Source organism: Acartia tonsa, chromosome 3 (genome assembly GCF_053477335.1).
Source record: "Acartia tonsa isolate MP-2025a chromosome 3, ASM5347733v1, whole genome shotgun sequence".
In the NCBI taxonomy this organism is placed as follows: Eukaryota; Metazoa; Arthropoda; class Copepoda; order Calanoida; family Acartiidae; genus Acartia; species Acartia tonsa.
In genome coordinates this window covers 57,790,154-57,812,610 of record NC_137262.1, presented here as the reverse complement: position 1 = coordinate 57,812,610, position 22,457 = coordinate 57,790,154, and the positions used below count along the sequence as shown (strand labels likewise).

The 22,457-nt window shown below is 34.5% G+C and overlaps 3 protein-coding genes across 3 annotated transcripts; 1 reads left to right on the top strand and 2 right to left on the bottom strand.

Annotated features, from left to right (window-relative positions):
• Window positions 1-6,319: 6,319 nt before the first annotated feature.
• On the top strand, window positions 6,320-8,452 carry LOC145314654 (uncharacterized). The gene is made up of 2 exons (XM_080154662.1): window positions 6,320-6,450; window positions 6,865-8,452. Exons 1-2 carry the CDS (start codon window positions 6,389-6,391, stop codon window positions 8,231-8,233), a joined length of 1,431 nt encoding a protein of 476 aa, XP_080010788.1. The 5' UTR covers window positions 6,320-6,388; the 3' UTR covers window positions 8,234-8,452.
• A 445-nt stretch (window positions 8,453-8,897) lies between these two features.
• LOC145314657 (uncharacterized) lies at window positions 8,898-11,915 on the bottom strand. The gene is made up of 3 exons (XM_080154664.1): window positions 11,852-11,915; window positions 11,146-11,233; window positions 8,898-10,167 (listed from the first exon to the last, which is right to left on the bottom strand). The coding sequence occupies exon 3, from the start codon at window positions 10,114-10,116 to the stop codon at window positions 8,959-8,961; it is 1,158 nt and encodes a 385-aa protein (XP_080010790.1). The 5' UTR covers window positions 10,117-10,167; window positions 11,146-11,233; window positions 11,852-11,915; the 3' UTR covers window positions 8,898-8,958.
• A 2-nt stretch (window positions 11,916-11,917) lies between these two features.
• LOC145314962 (uncharacterized) lies at window positions 11,918-20,394 on the bottom strand. Its single transcript, XM_080155036.1, has 4 exons — window positions 20,283-20,394; window positions 18,586-19,470; window positions 16,105-16,167; window positions 11,918-13,805 (listed from the first exon to the last, which is right to left on the bottom strand). The coding sequence occupies exons 2-4, from the start codon at window positions 19,444-19,446 to the stop codon at window positions 12,213-12,215; spliced, it is 2,517 nt and encodes an 838-aa protein (XP_080011162.1). The 5' UTR covers window positions 19,447-19,470; window positions 20,283-20,394; the 3' UTR covers window positions 11,918-12,212.
• Window positions 20,395-22,457: the final 2,063 nt, after the last annotated feature.

Below are 22,457 nucleotides of genomic sequence, written 5' to 3'. Positions count from 1 at the left end.
AAAAACAAGCCCATACGACCCTCCCAAACTTTGGTACTGAATTTCATTTCCTGTAAGTGTACAAACTTCCCCCCCCCCCCCCATTGTTTCATATAACAGGATTGACTATTGAATATTAAAGAAGTTTTTTTCCAAACCGATTATTTTACGCTCGATGGAAGTTATCAGAACGAACCGTGTTGAAACCATCTTAGAATAAATTAATAGAAGTTTAAACATTTCACGGAAATCTTTAAGAAACATTTGTTGAATTTTAAAAAATTACCTAGGCATTATTTTTATGTAAAAAAGTCATTTTGTCTCCTTGGTTATTTGTTAATGTCATTCTCATGTGATTTATATGAATACTCGCTTTACTCCAACCTAAACTGTTAAGAAACCCAAAGGGACTTTTCGTTCTTTACATTTTTTCTAAATAAGAACAGATTGGGAAGGTCAATGTAAAAAATTCTTTATTACATACCTCTTCATATCTAATCTACAGTTAATGTTTTTTACTACAATAATTAAAGAATCACTACAGTAAGTATTTTATTCATTATGTTTATATTATTACCTGTAGAAGTAGTTTTGATCTTCGTTTTTACCTCTATTATTCAAAATGTTCTATCCATTGTGACTGTCTGAAAAAAATACAGAATTATATAAAAAAAAGTATAGTTATCAACCAAATACTCAAATATATTTGACATCATCCAAAAATAAATCAAAGACAAGGATGACGACATCCATTGAGAAACATATTATTCATATATATCCTTTGTATGTTTTAGGTATGCCTGCCAGAGAAGCCTAGTATTTGTCACCTATTAATCTATGTCTGTATATTTTATGTGTAGTAAAATATATCCATTTGTTATCGTTTTATCTATGATCATTTCATGTGTCAATAAATCATGCTATTCCAGATAACTGGGGTTTAAATAATCTTTGTCTATTACAGATCAATAGAATGTGTGTCTGTCTGTATAGTGCTAATTATGTAGAATAGGTATGTTGTCCTGTTTTATCAATGCTAGCTGAGCTACGTTAATTTTCAAAGTAAAGGAAAAAGATCTACGGACCTAATATTGAAAACAAGAACAATAGTTTTCATAGCACTATATTGACACACACACAATAACATTCAAAAGTGATATAAGAAAAGAAAATATTACTGTTTGTTTTGTTATTTAATTTTGTTTGGACGAGATCAGGTGTCCAAGTAAGGCTGGGTACAATGTAGAATCCGGGTATACAGGTAAACAAAAGGGATTTTGTAAAGGGCCTACAGACCGCGGAATACTAGAGACAATAAAGATTATTAAGTAAGAAACCCCATTATTTCTTAAAATGCCGGACACAGTTGAGATTAAGATTTCGGAACCTGCTCCGAAATTAGCAGAGTTTGAGGTGTATGATGAGTACATACAATGTGTTGAACTCTGGGCTTTAACTACAGACGCAAGTAAAAAGAAACTTGGTCTGATACTGGCAGGGTCCCTGCCAGACAAACATCCTATCTTTGGAAAGAAAATAAAGATACAATGTATACAGGAGGTAACATTGGATGTCCTCAAGACCGAAGAGGGCTATGATAAGGTTCTAGAATGGATGGAGAAAAGGTTAGGAAAGAAGACTTGGGTTAGTAGGGCCGAAGCTTTCCTAAATGTTCTTGCGTTCAAAAGGAACAATATGCCCATTACACAATACTTAGACGAGTTGGATGTCTTAATTAACAAGTGTAATCAAGCTAAAATAAACTTCCCTGATGAGTGTCAAGGGTACATTTTACTAGCAAATGCGGGACTAACCACAAATCAAGGGGAAACCTTAAGGGGTAATATTGATATGGAAACCGCAGCGAAAAATGGGGAACTTTATGATCAAATAAAGCAAAAACTAAGGGAAATTTTGATTAGTCCCTTAATTGGTGGAGCGTTAGGTGAACCCGAAAAGAACGCCACAAATGAACAGTTATTTCTCTCAGAGCATGAAGATATTTATGCTGCTTGGCTCAAGTCCAAAAGGCCAAATGGTAAGAAAAATTTTGGTAAGTCAAATAGTCAAGGATACAATAAATCCAAAGTAGCGACTAATGGAGGTAAAAACCCCAGGGACAGAAAAGGGGAGATAATGCTATGTAGGGTGTGTAATTCTAATATGCACCTGGAAAGGGAATGCCCTCATAGACAAGCTACTTATGAAAAGGAAAGGAGCACAAAATATAGGCCTATGAGGCAACAAGCGCATGTGACAGAGGGAGAGAATACTTATAGAGATACGGACCATTCCCAGAGAGAATCTGATTCGGAAGACGACAATCAGAATCACCCTAGCGACTCAATCTATTTTACGGCCGACAAAGACGAACTAAGTCAATTTACGTCGGAAGCCCTAAATATGGCTGCGCTTGATACGTGCTGTACAAGTAGCGTATCAGGCAGAAAATGGATGAATATCTATTTAAAGGCTATACCTAAAGCTTATGTGAGTCATATCAAGGGTCCCTATCAAAGTCGCAAAACATTTATGTTCGGAAATGAAGGGATTTTGAAATCGGGAGAAGCGTACACGGTCCCTATAGTAATAGCTGACAAATTATCGACGATAGAGGTGGATGTCATTGACAGTGACATACCTCTATTGTTGTCAAGAGAAGACATGAAAAGGCTAGGCATAGCGATAGATGTCAAAAATGACAGAGTAACTGTACATGACAAACAGATCCCATTAGCCATGACAAGTGCGGGACATTTTACCATAGATCTGATTGGTAAAGAAGATGTATTGGTAATGGAACAAGTCTGTGTTGTAGACATCATGAAAGAAGATGAAAAGACACAATTGAAACTTCTTTCTAAATTGCACCGGCAATTTGGACATAGGCCCAAAAGAGTCTTTGTCAAGTTATTGCAAGATGCAGGCAAATGGTGTCAGAAATTCTCAGACATGCTGGACAAAATTATGGAGGGTTGCGAAGGTTGTATTCTTCGTAGAAGAACCCCAGATAGACCAGCTGTAGCTCTAGAATTGGCATCGGACTTCAATGAAGTCATTGCTTTAGACCTCAAGTTTTGGGGGGATAAGTACATCTTGTACATGATTGACTGCTTCTCAAGATACACTTTGGGCACAGTCATTGACAGAAAGAAACCTGAATGTGTCATTGATGCTTTGTTTAAAGTATGGATTCAATACTTTGGAGTTCCCAACAAAGTAATAACAGACAATGGTGGTGAATTTAGCAACGCAGAAATGCTAGAGGTTGCAAGCCAGCTAAATCTGGTCCATCTCACAACAGCGGCTGAAGCTGCTTGGATGAATGGGATGTGTGAAAAGAATCACGACACCAATGATAACATCCTAGGGGCGGTACATAGAGACCAACCTGACATAGATTTGAACACAGCCCTATCATGGGCTTGCTGTGCGAAGAATTCGCTGTCTAATGTGTATGGATTCAGTCCTTTTCAGATAGTATTTGGAAAGAATCCAAGACTACCCAATATCTTGAATGATCCCCCTCCAGCATGGGAAATAAAACCCATGAGCAAGACTTTGCAACAGAACCTAAAGTTGCTTCACAAAACCAGGGAGGAATTCGTCAAGTCTCTAAGTTGCGCAAAGATCAAGAAAGCGCTATTAGCCAGAGTCAGGACCATGGATAGAGTCTATGCGCCTGGTGACGAGGTCTACTACAAAAGAGACCGCGACGATGCTTGGTCCGGCCCAGCAAAAGTTGTTGCACAAGACAACAAGATCATTCTGATCAAACACGGTGGTTCATGGAAGAAAGTCAGTGCAAACAGACTAATACCCAAAGGCTTAGAACTAGCTAAGGACATCAAGCTAGAAGAAGCAACCAATGACAAAACCAAGGTTGCAGCAGAAGGTGGAGAAGAAATCCAAGGAGACACAAACTTGGATGGCAAGGAAAGACCAACGAAACAGGTCACTGTTAGCCAGGGTACTTCCAACCCAGTTCCAGTTGAACAAGACGTGGAACAAAGGCAAGTAGAACCATCTACAGATAGAATGGTGGAGAAAGATACACCAAATTTTCTGCTTGTGAAAAAGAATGACAGACTGGAAGTTAAGCATGATGGATTATGGGAGAAAGGAACAGTAAAGTCAAGAGCTGCAGTTGCATCAAGCAAAACCTATCCAAACTGGTACAACCTGGAATTGGATAATGGAAAGAAACTCAGCATGCAATTGACTACTGAATTTGCAAGAAAGATTACTCCGGAAGAAGAAGCGTACAATAATCTTCATGAAGACATCATGGCTGTAACTGTCTCAAAAGAGAAACGAGACAGTCCAGAGTGTCTGGAAGCTAAGCTTAAAGAACTGGATAAGCTAAAGGAGTTTGAAACCTACAGAGTAGTGGAGGATGCAGGTCAAAAGCATATCACAACTACTTGGGTACTGACTGAAAAAGGTCCAGAGATAAGAGCTCGCCTCACTGCTAGGGGTTTTCAAGAGGAAGACGACTTTCCAAAAGACTCCCCAACTATGCAGAAATCATCTCTAAGACTATTGCTGGCATTAGCAGCAGCAAAAGGGTGGGATATACAAACTAGCGACATAAAATCGGCTTTTCTTCAAGGCAGCAAACTTGAAAGGGAAGTTTATGTTAAGCCACCCAAAGAAGCTGATGACAAGGGAAAGCTATGGCGACTGTTGAAATGCTTGTATGGACTCAAAGATGCAAGCAGACAATGGTATGTCAAAGTTGTCAAATGCCTGAAGTCAGTTGGATTCAAGAAATCCAGATTTGATGCAGGACTGTTCTACTTGATAGACAAGGATGGACAGCTAACAGCTCTCATAGGACTACATGTAGATGATTTCCTACATGTAGGGAATGACGAGTTCAACAATGTCATTTTACCCATCATCTTGAACAACTTCAAGGTAGGTAAATCAGAGACAAGCTCATTCATGTACACAGGCTTCCTGCTTGAACAGACTCAGGAAGGTGTAACCATTGATCAGTCTCAATATGTCAGTAATATTGACATTCCAACTCTCTCTGCAGAACGTTTGCTAGAGAAAGATGCAGAAATGAGCTTAGAGGAGTTATCTGTGTTGAGACAAATGACAGGTACGCTCAACTGGGTCACACAGACCTATGCTTTGACATGATCAACTTGTCAACTAAGTTCAAAGGAGGAGTAGTTGCTGATCTAAAGGAGGCCAAGAAGACACTGATCAACCTTAAACAGAATCAGGCCAAGATTCTTATCTCTGACATTGGAGACATAAACAAGGCAGAGATATGGTGCTTCACAGATGCTGCTTTTGGTAACATCAACAATGGAAAGGATAGTACAGGAAGTTACATCATTTTCATTGTGAATCCGCACAATGGCAAATCTGCGCCCATCGATTGGAAGTCCAATAAGACAAAACGAAGGGTACAGTCAAGCCTAGCAGCAGAAGCATTGAGTTTGAGTGCAGGTCTCGATGCAGCTATTGCACTAAGATGGATGATTGCAGATTTCACTGGAGTAGAATTGTCAGTAAAAGCCATTATTGACAACAAGTCCACATGTGATGCAGTCTACTCATCCACTGATGTCTCAGAGAAACGCTTGAGACGAGAAATTGCCATCATTCAGGAGATGGTAGAAAGTGGGGAAGTCAAGGAAATACGTTGGCTAAAAGGGGAGGACCAATTAGCAGATGCATTGACCAAACGTGGCGCAAGTACACTCAAATTGATGAGAGTACTGCAGAAAGGAGAGATGGGATCAGATTTGATGAATCTCATTAAGTAAACTCCACTCTTTGGCAAAGCACAATAGTAAAACAGTAATATACCCCCCCCCCCCCTTCCCAAGGCAAAAATGCACAAAAACACTTACACACAAAAATTTCTTTTGTTTTTCCCCATCTCACCACAAATTCTTTGTTTTTACCCAGAATAACTATTGTTGTATATATAAATATTGGAATTTTTTTTTTAATTGTAATTGTATTGATATTGCAACATTTTATTGATATTGTAACATTTTATTGATATTGTAATGTTTTAAAAATAAAAACCCAAAAGGCATGGACAAATCCTAAAAATAAAAGCTTTTATTGAACTCAAAAATTTCTTTTTGGGGGCATGGGCCACGCACAGTGGTTTTTCGTTTTTCTTTGGAGAACAGAAACAAAGAATCGTCGTGTAAAAATAAAAATGGTATTATGTTAAGGACCCGTGAGGGCGGGTAGTAGTAAACATGAAACGCAACACATTCACACTACAAATAAACCGCTAATTAAATAATGAATAATTTAATAAAAGCCGTGTAAGAAACAAAACGCGGCATTTTTCGTAATTAAGCGCATTTGAACTATTAGAGCGTGTTACGTAATAAAAAGAATTTACTTTTTGAACAAATTTATTGTAAAAATGATAGTTTTAATTGGTTTTACGGATTTTCCTACAAAAGAAAGGCGAATACTAGCACTAAGGTGAATACATTATTCAATTCGATTTATTCAACTCATTGTTTCTCAAGAAAATTTAGGAGAAATAGATTGGTGACAATATATTTTTTTTATCTCTCATGAAAATCTAGAGAGTATTTTCCATTAATCATTTTGGTATTTATTTTTAATACACAAACTTTCGACGGAGAAAGATTAAAACGAATAAGGCTGTAATGTGAAAAATAAAAAGAAATTTAATAAACTGTGAACAGGAAAGTTTAGCTATTCATCCTCAATTTTTTTTGTTTTTCTCGTTTAATATATCACGAACGACCAGAATCCTGACGTCGAACAACACACAGTATAGCAATCATTTATTTTCTTCGCCCAACTTATGGTTTACCTTTATAATTTAATGAAATAAATTTAATTGTAATCCATTTTTCTTTCTCGTAGGATGGCAGAGAACCTTGAGAGCCGCATAAGTGAAGACCTAGGTCTTAACAGCCTGTACGACGAGGAGGAGGTTGAGATGGTAGATCCGCCGCAGAATCAAGATGCGGAGCGGTCAGAGATCACACACAAGTGCTACAGCGGCTACCCATGGGAGGAGACCATACAGGAGGTTGGAGTCACCATCCAACACTGTCAGATGGACGAATATGCAATAGAAGAGACGACCGAGCTAATTCTATGTGACCTGCGCAGTCAGGAGCCCAAGTTAATAAGTGTGGCATGTTATCACGTTTATCTCTCTTCACACCCCGTGTCCGACATTATGGAGCAGTTAAGCATCATAACTGCGGCGGCACAGAAAGCTCCAGCACATAAGCTAGTGTTGAGTAGCACCATCTTTCTGCCAGAACAACAGCAGTTATGGGGAGAACAGACAAAACTCAACTTCGAAATTCGAAGGCTGTGTTTTCTGATGGAAAGACCAAACATCCCATTGCACAAAGTGTCACTTTTTGTGCAGGCAGAAACGAAGACCTGTGCTGTGAAAAAGGCCTGTTTCACGGAGGCTGTAGGTGGCGTTGGATTGGGGAGAACCTTGACCCCTGACACGCTAGCTAAAGCTAAGCAGTGGGTGATTAAATATCACAAATCGGGTTTTGAGGAGGGAGCCCCGATGGGATGGAAGATGACCGCCTGGGATATGAAGCCAACTAGTCTGCAATACACGCCTGGATATAGAAATCCTGCCATGATCCAACGTCTAAAGGATCAAGGAACTTTTAGAGAGCCCAGGAACAACAGGGGCAGGGGTAAGGCGGGGGCATCCAGACGGGGAGGTGTGGCTTACAGCAGGAAAAGAGAGCTGGGTATCAAGCCTGCAGGAGTGCAGGAGGCCAGGACAAGACCCTTTGGTCGTGGCGGAGGTGCCAGTGGGTCCAGCGGCTACAGCAGTTCGAGGAGTCTTGGCTACAGAAAGAGTAGCTGCGCTTCTAGCCATAGAACTTTTTCATCAGACTCTGTGTTTGAAGGAGGTTCCAGAGGAAGAGGTCAAAGCCAGGTAGACCTTATGGTCGAGCTGGAGGAACTGCGTAGGGCTAGGAGGATGGAGCTGGAGGATGGCAGGCGTCAGGAACGAGAGCGACAGAGGGCGGATAAGCTGGAGGCGGCATTAGAGAAAGCCAGGGACGAGGTTGGTAGGCTAAACACGCAGGTGGCTGATCTCAAGAAGGAGCTGTGTAGTCTGCGCCTAGACAACGAGCGGATAAACTTCAACAACCAGGAGGCCTGGGGGATAATCAGAAGTGAGTGGCGGCGCAGGGATGAAGAACAGGCAAGAAGAGAAAGAGAAGAAAAAATTAGAAAGAGATAAATATGAATGAGAAACATATTATTCATATATATCCTTTGTATGTTTTAGGTATGCCTGCCAGAGAAGCCTAGTATTTGTCACCTATTAATCTATGTCTGTATATTTTATGTGTAGTAAAATATATCCATTTGTTATCGTTTTATCTATGATCATTTCATGTGTCAATAAATCATGCTATTCCAGATAACTGGGGTTTAAATAATCTTTGTCTATTACAGATCAATAGAATGTGTGTCTGTCTGTATAGTGCTAATTATGTAGAATAGGTATGTTGTCCTGTTTTATCATCCATAAGTAGCACAAAAGTTCGTGGATGGGACTGGCCGTCATTGGTGTTTTCTTCAAACGACGGGAAATTTAATTTTGATATCTTAAACTGAAAAAATTTTAGGAATCAGACCATAAACACCTTAGATATGGGGGAAATGTAAAAAAATTAAAAATATCAAAAAACCTGCAAAAGGCAAAAGACAAAATTGTATAAAATATTATAGTTATCAACCAAATTCGCAAATGCATTTGACATCATCAAAAAATAAAACAAAAATAAACTATTCTACATAATAAGCGTGTTTGTCTTTTTAAAAAATAGGTAATTTAGTTTTTGGTGACAACCTTAAAAAAATGCAAAAACATGAATATAACAAAATTACCTAGTATTTAAAATAGAAATATTGAATAAGAAAATATTTAGTTTTTAAATTTCTTGCAGCAAAGTAAGATATCTAGGCACTGTTTTCTGATGCTTTTTCTTCTCTCTTTTTCTTACAAGTTGGTTTGTGGAACTTCCAGTCAAGTTTCTGGCAAGCTGGAGTACAGTAAACTACAAAATCACAAGCTCCACACTTCTTCACTGAAGATACTTCACATACAGTACGTTCACATTCATTCTTCTTTTTAGGGCATGCCTCTCTCAACTTGACAGCATACTCTAATGAGTAATTTTCCTCCATGAAAGATCTAATATTCATTGCTTCTTCATAATCCCTAGGCTTGGCATTGTAACTCAACAACAAATCAATTATACTCCATTGGCCTGGTTGTGAAACAAAGGCACCACACATGTGATAAAAAATACTTATAAATTGACAGCTATGATTTGGATTAGCCCCATATCTGAGAAGTAGTGATACAACCTTCTCAACATCATCATATCTAAAGCAGGAAGCATAATCAAGAGGTGTATTTCCAATTATGTCATGGGCATTAGGATCAGCACCAAGTTTCAGAAGTTTTTCCAAAATCTTGACTTGCTTGTTTTCATTGTTTCCATGATACATCATTCTGATATCTCTTTTATTTTGTTCAGTGAGCCAGGTCATTCTTTCTATATATATCATTCTTCTACCAATGATAGGAGCAAACAGAGGGCTGAACTGTGGATATCCCTCTCTTGTCTTTAGTGTTTTCTTCAGATCCTGTTTTGACAGTTTCTTGATATGTTCAATGAAATCTGAATAGTTACCAAAAAACATATGAAAGAAGAGGTCACTGTAGTAACCATGACCAACAGGATTATATTTGCTCCCTGGCAAATCTACTTCAGGTATTAAAGTGTCCATAGCTGACAATTCTATGACTGATGAACATTGATGAACGGCTGGATTTTCATAACTTTTCTTTGGAGGATTCTTCCTTAAGTCTTTTATTAGTTCAGCTGCTTTATTTGCAGCCCAATACGTTTTTAGATCACTCACAATTGATCTTCTTCTATTACTACTGCTAAGATGTTTAATATCATATAATGAAAATGGAACATGTTCACCTTCAACTGGTTTGTGCGCCGCATGAATTTGTTCCAGTTTAGAGAACAATTCTTCACAGGAACTATAATTGTACAACTTTAGATATTTAACAGTATCAGGATCTAATGCTGTTGCCATTGTTGATAAATGATGGTTGTTAACTTTCCTCCAAAACACAGTTCCAGATAACTGAAAAATATTTTTTTTGTTAATAAAACAGGAGATTAATGAGGGTTTACAGTAATAATCTTTATTCAGGATTTCTCTGGCTAGGATCAATATTTTCTTAAAACGATTTTTTTTATTATTTTTCTTCTCTTTCTTCAAGACAAATTCTAAAAGGTTGCAAATACTTTACAAGAAATATAATTTCCACTCCCCCCCTTAAACTAGAAGGATGCACTTAGCCAAAAAAAATATAAAATTTTAAACAAAATTTTATTTTGACAGACATCCTTATTCTTATGTATTTTACTAAGATATGCTTCATAATAATGAGAATGTTGTCAATAAATGTCATATATAGGAGCCAATAAAATAATGTTTCCCAATTCCATTTCTTACAGACGGACGGACATTTAGAATTATAGTATAGCAACACTACTAACAAGGATGACAACATAAGGCAAAGCAGAATATAAATGTATGAGACTAAACAAAATTATAATTTTTTTAACAAAACTGCTTAAATGCAGCAATTGTTTCAGGACATTCTTACATTTTAACCCCTTACAGTCGGGCCCCTTGCCGCACCTTAATCAGTGGGGGGGGGGGAGGGGGGCGTTCAACGCCCCTCCCCCCCCGACCGTTAAGGGTTAAGGACTTGATTATACAGATGCTTCACTTATAACATGATACTTGATGTACTAGGAATCATTATTCCAAAAATCAGATGAATAGAATAGCTATACAACATAAAAATTGTTGTTTGAAGGTTAAAAATAAACATGTTTTAAATGGACGTATGGACTTTCTGGTAACGCTTATAGATTTGCTATGCTTCATAAATTGTACCTAACTGTTATAGGAATCAGCATGTTAAGTTTTAAATCTATAGAACAATTCTAACATGTCTAAATCAACAAAAAAAACTATTGGTTGCAAAAAATGCTAACCGTTATGGACGGGCGGACAGGGCATCATTATAGAAAAACCTCTAAAAGTTACCTATGGAATTAAGAAGTTTGGAACAATTATCTCTCTCTGCTTAGCACCACGTGAACCTCAACTGACTGAAGATGAATGTAAAACAATCCTAAAACAAAAACTTAAATTACGTTTTAAATTTTTAATCTAAAGAAAATCTTTATATAATCTCCACCCATTTTATAAGCCATGATGCTCAAAGTTGTGCAACTCCTCCCACTACAATATACGTAGTTTTATTGTTCAGAAAGGGATGAAATTATTTTAAAATTGCATAAATTTGGCGGCAATAACCAGGTAGTAAGGGAGGGGACAGTATGATTACTATTTTGGTGGTGCCTAATTGATTACGTTTAATTGTAATACAAAATTATTGTATTCTTGTGACTTATGCTTGCAATCAAACTTTTTAAAGGCACTTCATTGAAAAACTGCTTAAACACAGGATAATATTTAAAGACATACTAACAATTTTTGTATTTAACTATAGAGATGCTTTGATTATAACATTGTACCTTGTTGTTCTAAGAATCAGTTATACAAAAATCAGATAATTAATAATTATACCACATAACAGTTGTTTGTTTAAAATCAACATTTTTAAGATGGATGTACGGAATTTGGTAGCAATTATAGAGTTGCTACGCTTTATAAATCACACCTAAACTTCCAAAGCGAAGAGAGAAAATAAGATAGCCTTTAAGTGGTATTGAACATTACAAAATACCTGATAAAATCTCTAATATCATTAATATCTATACTTTGTTCATTTTCTTGTTAAATAATATTCTGAAAATAAAATATTTACGTTGGAAAAATACTTTTTTACACAAACAAAATAATGTAAAATTATGTACAAAAATTAGTTGAGGTCATAAAAAAACATGCTATAAGTCTAATTAAGTAAACATTTTATAACATGATAAATATGATCTTTACAGTTTTATTTTCTGATGAAAAATATCAATAGTATCAATTCTTTCTTCATCATAATTCTTTTTACAAGAAAGAGGATCTTCTATTTCTTATTTAATATTTTCCTCAAGGATTCTATTTAAACATCTTTACACATTTGTCAAAATATATTCCTATGATTTTTCTGGATTTTGTCTGTTTGCCAATGCAAGTTTTGTTGTCATCAACTCTTCAAAGTCAATATCCTCATCTTCTGAAGAAGATTCTTTTTCAACAATTTTTACATATTTTTCAGAATATGGCAGTTGGCCTTTTTCTAGATTTATTGATTGTATGTCGGCTATTTTATCAGAGGTAAGATTAGGAATGTTGTCCTTAGACTGGGGATTCAATACTAGTAACTCTTCTATATTTTCCTCAATATTGCCAGCTCTCATCTGGATATAGAGAGGATCTTCATCAAATATTTCTTCTTCTTTAATTTCTTCCTTGATATAAACTTCTTCACATTTAATTAAACTAATAAATACAGGAGGTGAAACTGTATTATTACAGCTTTTCATCATATCTAAATGTCCAGGGGATTTTTTATGTCTTCCTAACTCTGAACCAGAGATATAATGTTTGTCACAAAGATTACATGAGTATGGCTTCTCACCTGTATGGATCCTTTTGTGTACAGTCAATTCACTTCTACTTTTTAAGGTCTTTCCACATTGATCACATGAGTCTGGTTTCTCTCCAGTATGGATTCTTTTGTGGTAAGTCAAGTGACTACCAGTTAAAAAGGTCTTTTCACATTGATCACATGAGTATGGTTTTTCACCAGTATGGATTCTTTTGTGCTCAGTCAATTTACTTCTAGTTGTAAATTTCTTTTCACTTTGATCACATGAGTATGGTTTCTCACCAGTATGTATTCTTTTGTGTGAAGTCAAACCACTTTTCTGAGAAAAAGTCTTTTCACATTGATCACATGAGAATGGCTTCTCACCTGTATGAATTCTTTTGTGTTCAGTCAAGTTGTGACTAGTTGTAAATGTCTTTTCACATTGATCACATGAGTATGGTTTCTCTCCTGTATGTAGTCTTTTGTGTGAAGTCAAACCACTTTTCTGAGAAAAAGTCTTTTCACATTCATCACATGAGAATGGCTTCTCACCTGTATGAATTCTTTTGTGTTCAGTCAAGTTGTGACTAGTTGTAAATGTCTTTTCACATTGATCACATGAGTATGGTTTCTCTCCTGTATGTAGTCTTTTGTGTGAAGTCAAACCACTTTTCTGAGAAAAAGTCTTTTCACATTCATCACATGAGAATGGCTTCTCACCTGTATGAATTCTTTCGTGTTCAGTCAAGTTGTGACTAGTTGTAAATGTCTTTTCACATTGATCACATGAGTATGGTTTCTCACCAGTATGTAGTTTTTTGTGTGAAGTCAAACCACTTTTCTGAGAAAAAGTCTTTTCACATTGATCACATGAGAATGGCTTCTCACCTGTATGAATTCTTTTATGTTCAGTCAAGTTGTGACTAGTTGTAAATGTCTTTTCACATTGATCACATGAGTATGGTTTCTCTCCTGTATGGATTCTTTTATGTTTAGTCAAATCACCATTACTAGAAAATGTCTTTTCACATTGATCACATGAGAATGGCTTCTCACCCGTATGAACCCTCCTATGAATAACCAAAGTAGATTTCTTTGTAAAATACTTGTTACAAATATCACAGGTATTCATGCTGGTATATCCTCTCTTAATCTCCTGAAATAGAAGCAAAGCATTCCCTATGATGTTAAACATAATTACCCATTCTGTAGATTAAAATTAGTGGTTGAATCGAATGAACACTCAACTTAAAAATCAACTAATCAAAATCAACTAGTGTCAACAAATTTTTTAACAAGAATGACAACTTTCATAAAAGTGAAGCTCTGAAATGGTAGGACAAACGAATATTAACACTTTAAAAATGTAAGAACTGAATGAGCAAAATATAATATATTTATAAAAAATTATAAGTAAATTTGTTGATTGATTGATTGATTAGCCATAGTTTCATAGGGTTTGGGCCTAAGTAGTCATGGAGTAGGCTGAGACACTTTTGTCTAGCCACTAGGGCTATCAAGCTCCACGTTCAAGCAATATATGACTTGTCCCGCTGTCTCATGAGAGCTACTCATTATTACCTCACCCTCGCCGAGTATGGTAGGTGTCCCAATTTAAGTCACCGTAATGAATGACGTTCTCCTCATAGGAGCTTGGGATAAGGGTAGTACTGATATTATGTACATGACTATTGAGTATCCAAACTTACCCAATAATCCCCTTCTAACACAACCAGGGGAAGTTGAATGATTATTATTGCGAATGAGAAATTCGAGTCAACACACGGAGAATTGAACTCGAACTCTCACCCTCACCACCGTAGTTCAGTGTGTTACCACTGAGCCACGGCGCCCCTAAGTAAATTTGTTGCAAATGGCTTCATTAAAGGATAAGAATTTAATTATAGAAATGCATCCTTCTAACATTGTACTTAGTTTTATTAGGAATCAGTATTTAAAAAAATAAGATAAATAGGATATTTAATTACATAAAAGTTTGTTGCCAAAAAGGTACCTAACTACTAAGAAATCACCATGACAAGTTTGAAATCGATAGGAGTAAATTAATCAAATGAGCCAACCGTTCTGGAAGGACTTACTGATTATAGAAGAGCTTCGCTTTTAAAAATCAGCATTGAATAGCATTACAGTGGGTATGAGAGAGATTCCCTATCATCACAAAAAATCCATCATAAAGGGGGGGGGGGGCGAAAGTGACACTTTCTTAAACCAAAACTAAAAGTCAAAGGAACTCAACTAAAAAAAGTGTTACAGGTCTGACATTTTGCATGGCAGTTGCTTTATAGGGGTACAATATGGAACTGTGAAGAAACGGCGGCGCAACCGCCGAAAACCGCCGAGAAAAGGCAACAAAAATTACGGCGGGAAACGGCGGTTTTCGGCGGTTGCGCCGCCGTTTCTTCACAGTTCCATATTGTACCCCTATAAAGCAACTGCCATGCAAAATCTCAGACCTGTAACCCTTTTTTTAGTTGAGTTCCTTTGTTGACTCTTAGTTTTGGTTTCAAATAGTGTCACTTTCGCCCCCCCCCCTTTATCTTATAGAAAATTAAATTAACTCAGATCATTACCAACAGACCAACGAACCATATAAATTAAATATTTGATGCTTATTGGAATAGGGAATCTTTACAAACCAAAAAATCAACAGTCTATCTTGAATAGGAGCTAAAAAATTCATATTTTATCCACTGCCTTTTTTCTAATAGATAGATGGACAAAAAGACGTTGAAAATTTAATCATTGAGTAATTAGCTTGGCATACTAAAATTACAAGGTCTTTCAGGAGAAATGTTTTTAAAACTTAATTGTGCATTGGAAAAAACACAAGTATATAAAAGGTTTATATAATTGGAAAACCTGTTCTGGTACATTTATATTTAAATATTTAAAAGGATTATTTCAACAAATTATGCCTTAAAAACAGGTTTTTCTAAAGGCCTTATTTTTTGAAGATTTATGGATTTAAAGGTTGTGCAAAAAAATACGTACAATTTTTAAATTCACATGGCGCAGCTTATGTGTATAGCAGAAAAATAGAAAAAAAGCATATTGTTAGAATCATCATAAGACATAATTGTTGAAAACCGAAAAAAAAAGAGTTTTATATAGACCAAATATTAAAGTAAAGAATAGAGGGGGCAAGGGTTAAATAAATGTATGTTAGATGTTTGTAGGGTGGGGGACCCTTTGGTGACTTTAAAGTGGATCCTTGAATATAAGCTAATAGCATCGGAAATATTAACACAGCTAAGTCGCTATAAAAGACGAGAAAGCAATTTGTTAAAAGACAAAAAAATCCCCACCACTGGAACCAAATAGTTGTCTGGGTTATACATCGATTTTTAGATCATTTAACAGATCTTACCCCAACTATTTCTGTAGTAAAAAACAAAAAAACTATAAATACCTTATGTTAAAAAGTAGATCTGTACAATAGATTTCTCTCTGTTCACTGTGATTGTTACTTGCTGACTGATAATGATACAATTATCAACCTAAAATATAAACAATAGTTAACTCTTGTATAATAATAAAGCCTCCCAAAATCTCCACCAATTTACTTAAACGTGATACTCAAATATGACTCCTCCCACTTTTAATAAATAAAGTAGTAAGGGTTTTATGTCTGAAGCTTAAGATCTCATTATCTACTGAACCAATTGGGTTACAAATTTTAGGTAAGCTTCACTGAGGTCGTATGATGGTTTTAGGCTATTTAATTTTCAGAATTAAGTCCTGGGATGTCCTAGATGCATATTAATGCAAATGCCTATACAAAATTATAAGTAAATTTGTTGCAAAACTGATAAATTTTTTTTGTCAAAAAAGGAAAAAAAACAGCATGTTTCAAATGGAAGCACAGACTTTCTAGTAACGATTATAGAGTTGCTGTTCTTTCAATTTAATTACCTAACTGTTAAAGAAATCATCATGCAAAGTTTGAAATCTATAGGACAATTCTAAACTGTTTTAAATTAACGAAAAAAGCTAACTGTGACGGATGGATGGACTGACCCTAATTATAAAAAATCTTTGCTTTAAAAAGGTGATAGAGATGATGAGGGAGCATTAAACATTTTTTTTAATTGGTGAAAGAACCGAACACTTTTTTAAAAAAAGTCCTAAAAATGGACATTTTTTGCGTAATTAAAGATGTCACACATAATGGCATTAATTTAAATTTACAGTGAGGATCTAAACCTATACATTTCACCGACTCAGAATTACCATTTTTTTTATAATTCAATGGACGTGCCTTTCAAACCAATTCCTTTAATGATAAAATGACCATTGATACCCCAAAAAAAGTGTTCTGGTAGCTTTTCTCAGCAATATGTCAGTTTTGATTTCATAAAAAGGGGAAGGGTTCCCTCTGGAGAAGAAATTTTTTTCTTCTTTCAAATTATGACATTATTTACCTTTCTGAAGAGATAAAGAATCAAAAAACGGTTTATAAAAATATTGACTATTAAAAAGTTATCCTTAAATAACTGTCAAAATCGCCTGCATTTGCTAAAGCGTCCAAAATTGTCAGTCTTTTGAGGATAGCCCTTGCTATGATCAAAATCTTTAAAATTCGTTTTTTTTAATTCTTTAATCTACACTTCAAAGCAAATTTAGGAAGTTATATAAAGTTATAGTTTTTTTTATGAAAATCAAAATTGACATATTGCTGAAAAAAAAACTACCAGAACACTTTTTTGATGTCAATTGTCATAAGAGAAATGGGTTAAAATAATGCACCTAAATTTTTTGCATTTTGAGTTGGTCTACTATACATAAACCTCCAAGGTCCTACCCTAACCCAGCAGAGCATTCTTTCTTAACCAAACTTGGTCATCTAGCAATATATAGAAAAAGCACTAATCAAACATTTAAAGGTTAAAAATTTAGCCTATGTATTTAACCGCTTCAGCACTCATTAAAAAATGAAGAACAAGAAGAGTTTTATATCTTATAAGAAATAATAAAAATCATTGAAGCAAAAATATATATGTATGATCAAGGTGATTTTAAGTCATTGTATATCTCAGAGCTGCAGTGATTTTATAAACAAAATTAAAAAGCATTTTTGTAATATAAAATAAATACTCAATAATGATTTTTATATGAATGTGGATGAATTTTTATCCTGAGTAGATGAATTTTAATGTCAAAGAAAGAATAAATAATAATCATAATAAATATATAAAAAAATTTCATTTTGTAAGTATAATGTAATATTACAAACAATATTATCATACTTATTATTTTTTAAAATAATATTTAAAAAATCTTCATATAGTACCAAAATTTTAACTCATATAGTACATATAGTACCTAATTTGTCATATAGTACCATATAGTACCAAATTTGACTATATAGTATATATAGTACACAGTGGCCACCTTGCATATATGTATGTAATTGTCCATAGGTCATATTAAATCAATCCAAATATTATAGACTGACAGACAACAGTATTGTAGATTTACTTTGCATACAAAATATGAAAAACCTTCAATGATATTAAAAACAATTTTAAAAGCCTTATGAATACTAGATAAAAAACAGCTTTTATTTTAAAGTGTATTTGAATTAGTTTGAACACTGTACACACAGTTTTTTTAAAAAGAGAAACATGAATGGACGGATAGAACCTAGTTGTAGAGAAGCTTACTACGCTATGGAATACAAAATACCTGATAAAATCTCTCTATCATTATTAATATCTATTTGTTAATTTTCTTGTTAAATAATATTCTGAAAATAAAATATTTACATTGGAAAAATATTTTATTTACACAAACAAAATAATGTAAAATTATGTAAAAAAATTAATTGAGGCCATAGACAATAACATAATTTAAGCCTAAAATAATGGAGAAAGCATTTTATATCATAACAAATATGACCTTTACAGTTATATTTTATTGTGATCAATATCATTAATTCTATCTTCATCATATTTCTGTTCACAAGAAAGAGGATCTTCTACTTCTTGTTTAATATTTTCCTCAATATTGTCAGCTCTCATCTGGATATAGAGAGGATCTTCATCAAATATTTCTTCTTCTTTAATTTCTTCTTTGACATCAACTTCTTCACATTTAATTAAATTAATAGATACAGGAGGTAAAACTGTATTTTTACAGCTTTTCATCATTTCTAAATGTCCAGGAGATTTTTTATAGCTTTTCATCATTTCTAAATGTCCAGGGGATTTATTATGTCTTGATAACTCTGTACTAGAGATATAATGTTTGTCACAAAGTTTACATGAGTATGGCTTCTCTCCTGTATGAACTCTTTTGTGTCTAGTCAATGTACTCTTAACAGAGAAAGATTTTCCACATTGATCACATGAGTATGGTTTTTTTCCAGTATGGACCCTTTCATGACGTCTCAATTCATCTTTTCGTGCAAATGCTTTTCCACATTGCTCACAGGAATATGGCTTCTCACCAGTATGGGTCCTTTTGTGATTAGTCATAGTACTTTTTTCAGAGAAAGACTTTTCACATTGATCACATGAATATGGTTTCTCTCCAGTATGAACTCTTTTGTGGACGGTCAATTGACTATCAGTTGCAAAGGTCTTTTCACATTGATCACATGAGTAAGGCTTCACTGCAGCATGAATCCTTTTGTGGACAGTCAAATATCTAATATCATAGAAAGACTTTCCACATTGATCACATGAGAATGGTTTCTCTCCCGTATGAACCCTCCTATGGACAACCAATTTAGATTTCTGTGTAAAATTCTTATCACAAATATCACAGGTATTCATGGTGGTATATCCTCTCTCAATCTCCTGAAATATTATTTTATTAATAAAAAATATAAATATTTTCAAATAAACACAACTTTCAGGTAAAAACTGAAACAAACAAGGATGACAACTTCCATAGAAGCAAAGCAAGAAAAAAGTCATGTTCAAGTTTTTGTCAAAAAAGCTAAATAATTTTGATACAAACGACCTTTCTAGCAACAATTTTACAGATCCTTTACTTATTGTTAAAGGAATCATCAGAACAATTTTGACATGCCAAAATTTACTATAAGAGATAGTGTTATAGACATACAGACAAGTGTAAGAAAGCTTTGCTTTAAAAGAGAAAATATGAAATAGGCTAATAAATAACAGAGAGGGACTTCCAGCATATATTTTCCCTAAATCGAACAAAAAGTTGGAAAAGTAACGGCTGACGGCTCAGCCGTTTTGCCATTTTTGGGCTATCTTAAGAGCAAAATAGTCACGAAACCTATTTCCGCATAAGACTTTTTGTCGCACAAAAACCTTATCAAATGGTTCTAGCCGGTAGTTGTTGGTACTAGAAATTTTTTAAAAATGTTATTGCTATCATTTAACATGAATTAAACCAAAAATATGTTTTAAAAAGTTGATTCCTACGTAATTAAGGATAATTTTGCCCTGAAAATAAGCAAAAAACGGCTAAATGGCTTAGCCGCCAGCAGTTACTTTTCCAACTTTTTGTTCGATTTAGGGAAAATAGACCTACCAAGGATTATTCATGCAAAATTTCAGATCTAAATTCGAATTCTAAATGCTATATAATCATTGATTACGAGATGGTTGCATTAACCCCCCCCCCCCTTTATTACCTGTGATAACAAAATTTCAAGTTCTGACCGACATAATATCTCGCATCAACTTACGTATAAACAATCGTTAGGTAAGCATTCAGCTGTCTGAAAATAAATGTAGATAAATAATAAAAATTGTTATAGCATATTTTTGTTACCTAATTGTTATACAAAATAGTCCAAGGGGGGGGGGGAGTTTGTACACTTATAGGAAATGAAATTCAGTATCAAAGTTTGGGAGGGACGTGTGGGCTTGTGTTTATAGTTATCAACCTAATTCTTTTTGTAAAATCTCTTATATGACTGGATGTACACGGAAAACTTTGAAAATTGAATTTCGGTACTTTCCTTCTAGGGGCTAGTGGAGCAAAAGACCCCCCAAAACACTAAAAATATTAGTTCTGAGCTTATTTTTAGAGATATCAACCTGATTTTTTTAATGAAAACTTTTTAAAAATAACTGAACTTAGTAACCATTACACATTTCATTTTGGGACTTTCCTTCTAGGGGCTTGTGGAGCAAGAGACCCCCCAAAACTAAGAATAGGAGTTCTGAGCTTATTTTTGAAGATAACAACCTGATTTTTTTAAAGAAAACTTTTTAAAAATAACTGAACTAAGTAACCATTACACATTTTATTTTGGGACTTTCCTTCTAGGGGCTTGTGGAGCAAAAGACCCCCAAAAACTAAAAATAGGAGTTCTGAGCTTTTTTAAAAAGATATCAACCTGATTTTGCTTAAGAAATTTTTTTTAAATAACTGATCTAAGTGACCATAACACATTTCATTTTGGGGCTTTCCTTCTAGGAGCTTGTGGAGCAAGAGACCCCCCAAAACTAAGAATTGGAGTTCTGAGCTTATATTTAAAGATGTCAGCCTGATTTTTTTTTAAAAAAACCTTTTAAAAAATAACTGATTTAAGTGACCATTACACATTTTATTTTGAGACTTACTTCTAGGGGCTTGTGGAGCAAAAGACCCCACGAAATTAAAATTAGGAGTTCTGAGCTTATTTTTGAAGATATCAACCTGATTTTTTAAAGAAAACTTTTTAAAAATAACTGAACTAAGTAACCATTACACATTTTATTTTGGGACTTTCCTTCTAGGGGCTTGTGGAGCAAAAGACCCTACAAAACTAAAAAAAGGAGTTTTGAGCTTATTTTTAAAGATATCAACCTGATTTTTTTAAAGAACTTTTTAAAATAATCAAACAAAGTAACCTTTACAGAATTAATTTTGGGACTTTCTTTCTAGGGGCTAGTGGAGCAAAAGACCCCCACAAACTAAAAATATTAGTTCTGAGCTTATTTTTAAAGATATCAACCTGATTTTTTAAGGAAAACTTTTTTCACATAACTGAATCACGTAGCCACAACAGATTTTTAAAGATCATGCAGATATCTTTAAAAATAAGCTCAAAACTCATATTTTAGTGTTTTGGGGGGGGGTCTTTTGCTCCACAAGCCGCTAGACGGAAATTCCCAAAATGAAATGTGTAATGGTTACTTAGTATGGTTACGTTCAAAAAGTTTTCTTTAAAAAATCAGGTTGATATTTTTAAAAATAAGCTCATAACTCCTTTTTTTAGTTTTTTTTTTGCTCCACAAGCCGCAAGAAGAAAAGTCTCAAAATTAAAGGTGTAATGGTTACTTAGATCAGTTATTTTAATAAAGTTTTGTTTAAAAAATCTAGTTGATATCTTTAAAAATAAGCTCAAAACTAATATTTTTAGTTTTGGGGGTCTTTTGCTCCACTAGCCCCTAAAAGTAAAGCCCCAAAATAAAATGTGTAATAGTTACTTAGTTCAATTATGTTAAAAGAGTTTTCTTTGAAAAAAATCAGGTTGATATCTTTAAAAATAAGCTCAGAACTCATATTTTTAGTGTTTTGGGGGGTTTCTTGCTCCACAAGCCCCTAAAAGGAAAGTTCTAAAATGAAGTGTGTTATGGTCACTTAGATCAGTTATTTTGAAAAAGTTTTCTATAAAAAAAAATTAGGTTGATATCTTTAAAAATAAGCTCAGAACTCCTATTCTTAGTTTTGAGGGTTTTTTGCTCCTCAAGCCCCTAGAAGGAAAGTCCCAAATGAAATGTGTAATGGTTACATAGTTCAGTTATTTCAAAAAAGTTTTCTTTAAAAAAATCAGGTTGATATCTACAAAAATAAGCTCATAACTCCTTTTCTTAGT

Bases quoted from the DNA above. Each gene is read 5' to 3' on its own strand.
- LOC145314962 (XM_080155036.1), bottom strand. From the start codon at position 19,446: ATGAATACCTGTGATATTTGTGATAAGAATTTTACACAGAAATCTAAA. The intron at 16,168-18,585 runs AAAATATAACTG...TTTATATTTTAG, and splicing joins TTAATGATATTGATCACAAT to GTTGATAATTGTATCATTAT. The intron at 13,806-16,104 runs GTACAGATCTAC...CTTCTATTTCAG, and splicing joins TGAACAGAGAGAAATCTATT to GAGATTAAGAGAGGATATAC.
- LOC145314657 (XM_080154664.1), bottom strand. From the start codon at position 10,116: ATGGCAACAGCATTAGATCCTGATACTGTTAAATATCTAAAGTTGTAC.
- LOC145314654 (XM_080154662.1), top strand. From the start codon at position 6,389: ATGATAGTTTTAATTGGTTTTACGGATTTTCCTACAAAAGAAAGGCGA. The intron at 6,451-6,864 runs GTGAATACATTA...TCTTTCTCGTAG, and splicing joins AGGCGAATACTAGCACTAAG to GATGGCAGAGAACCTTGAGA.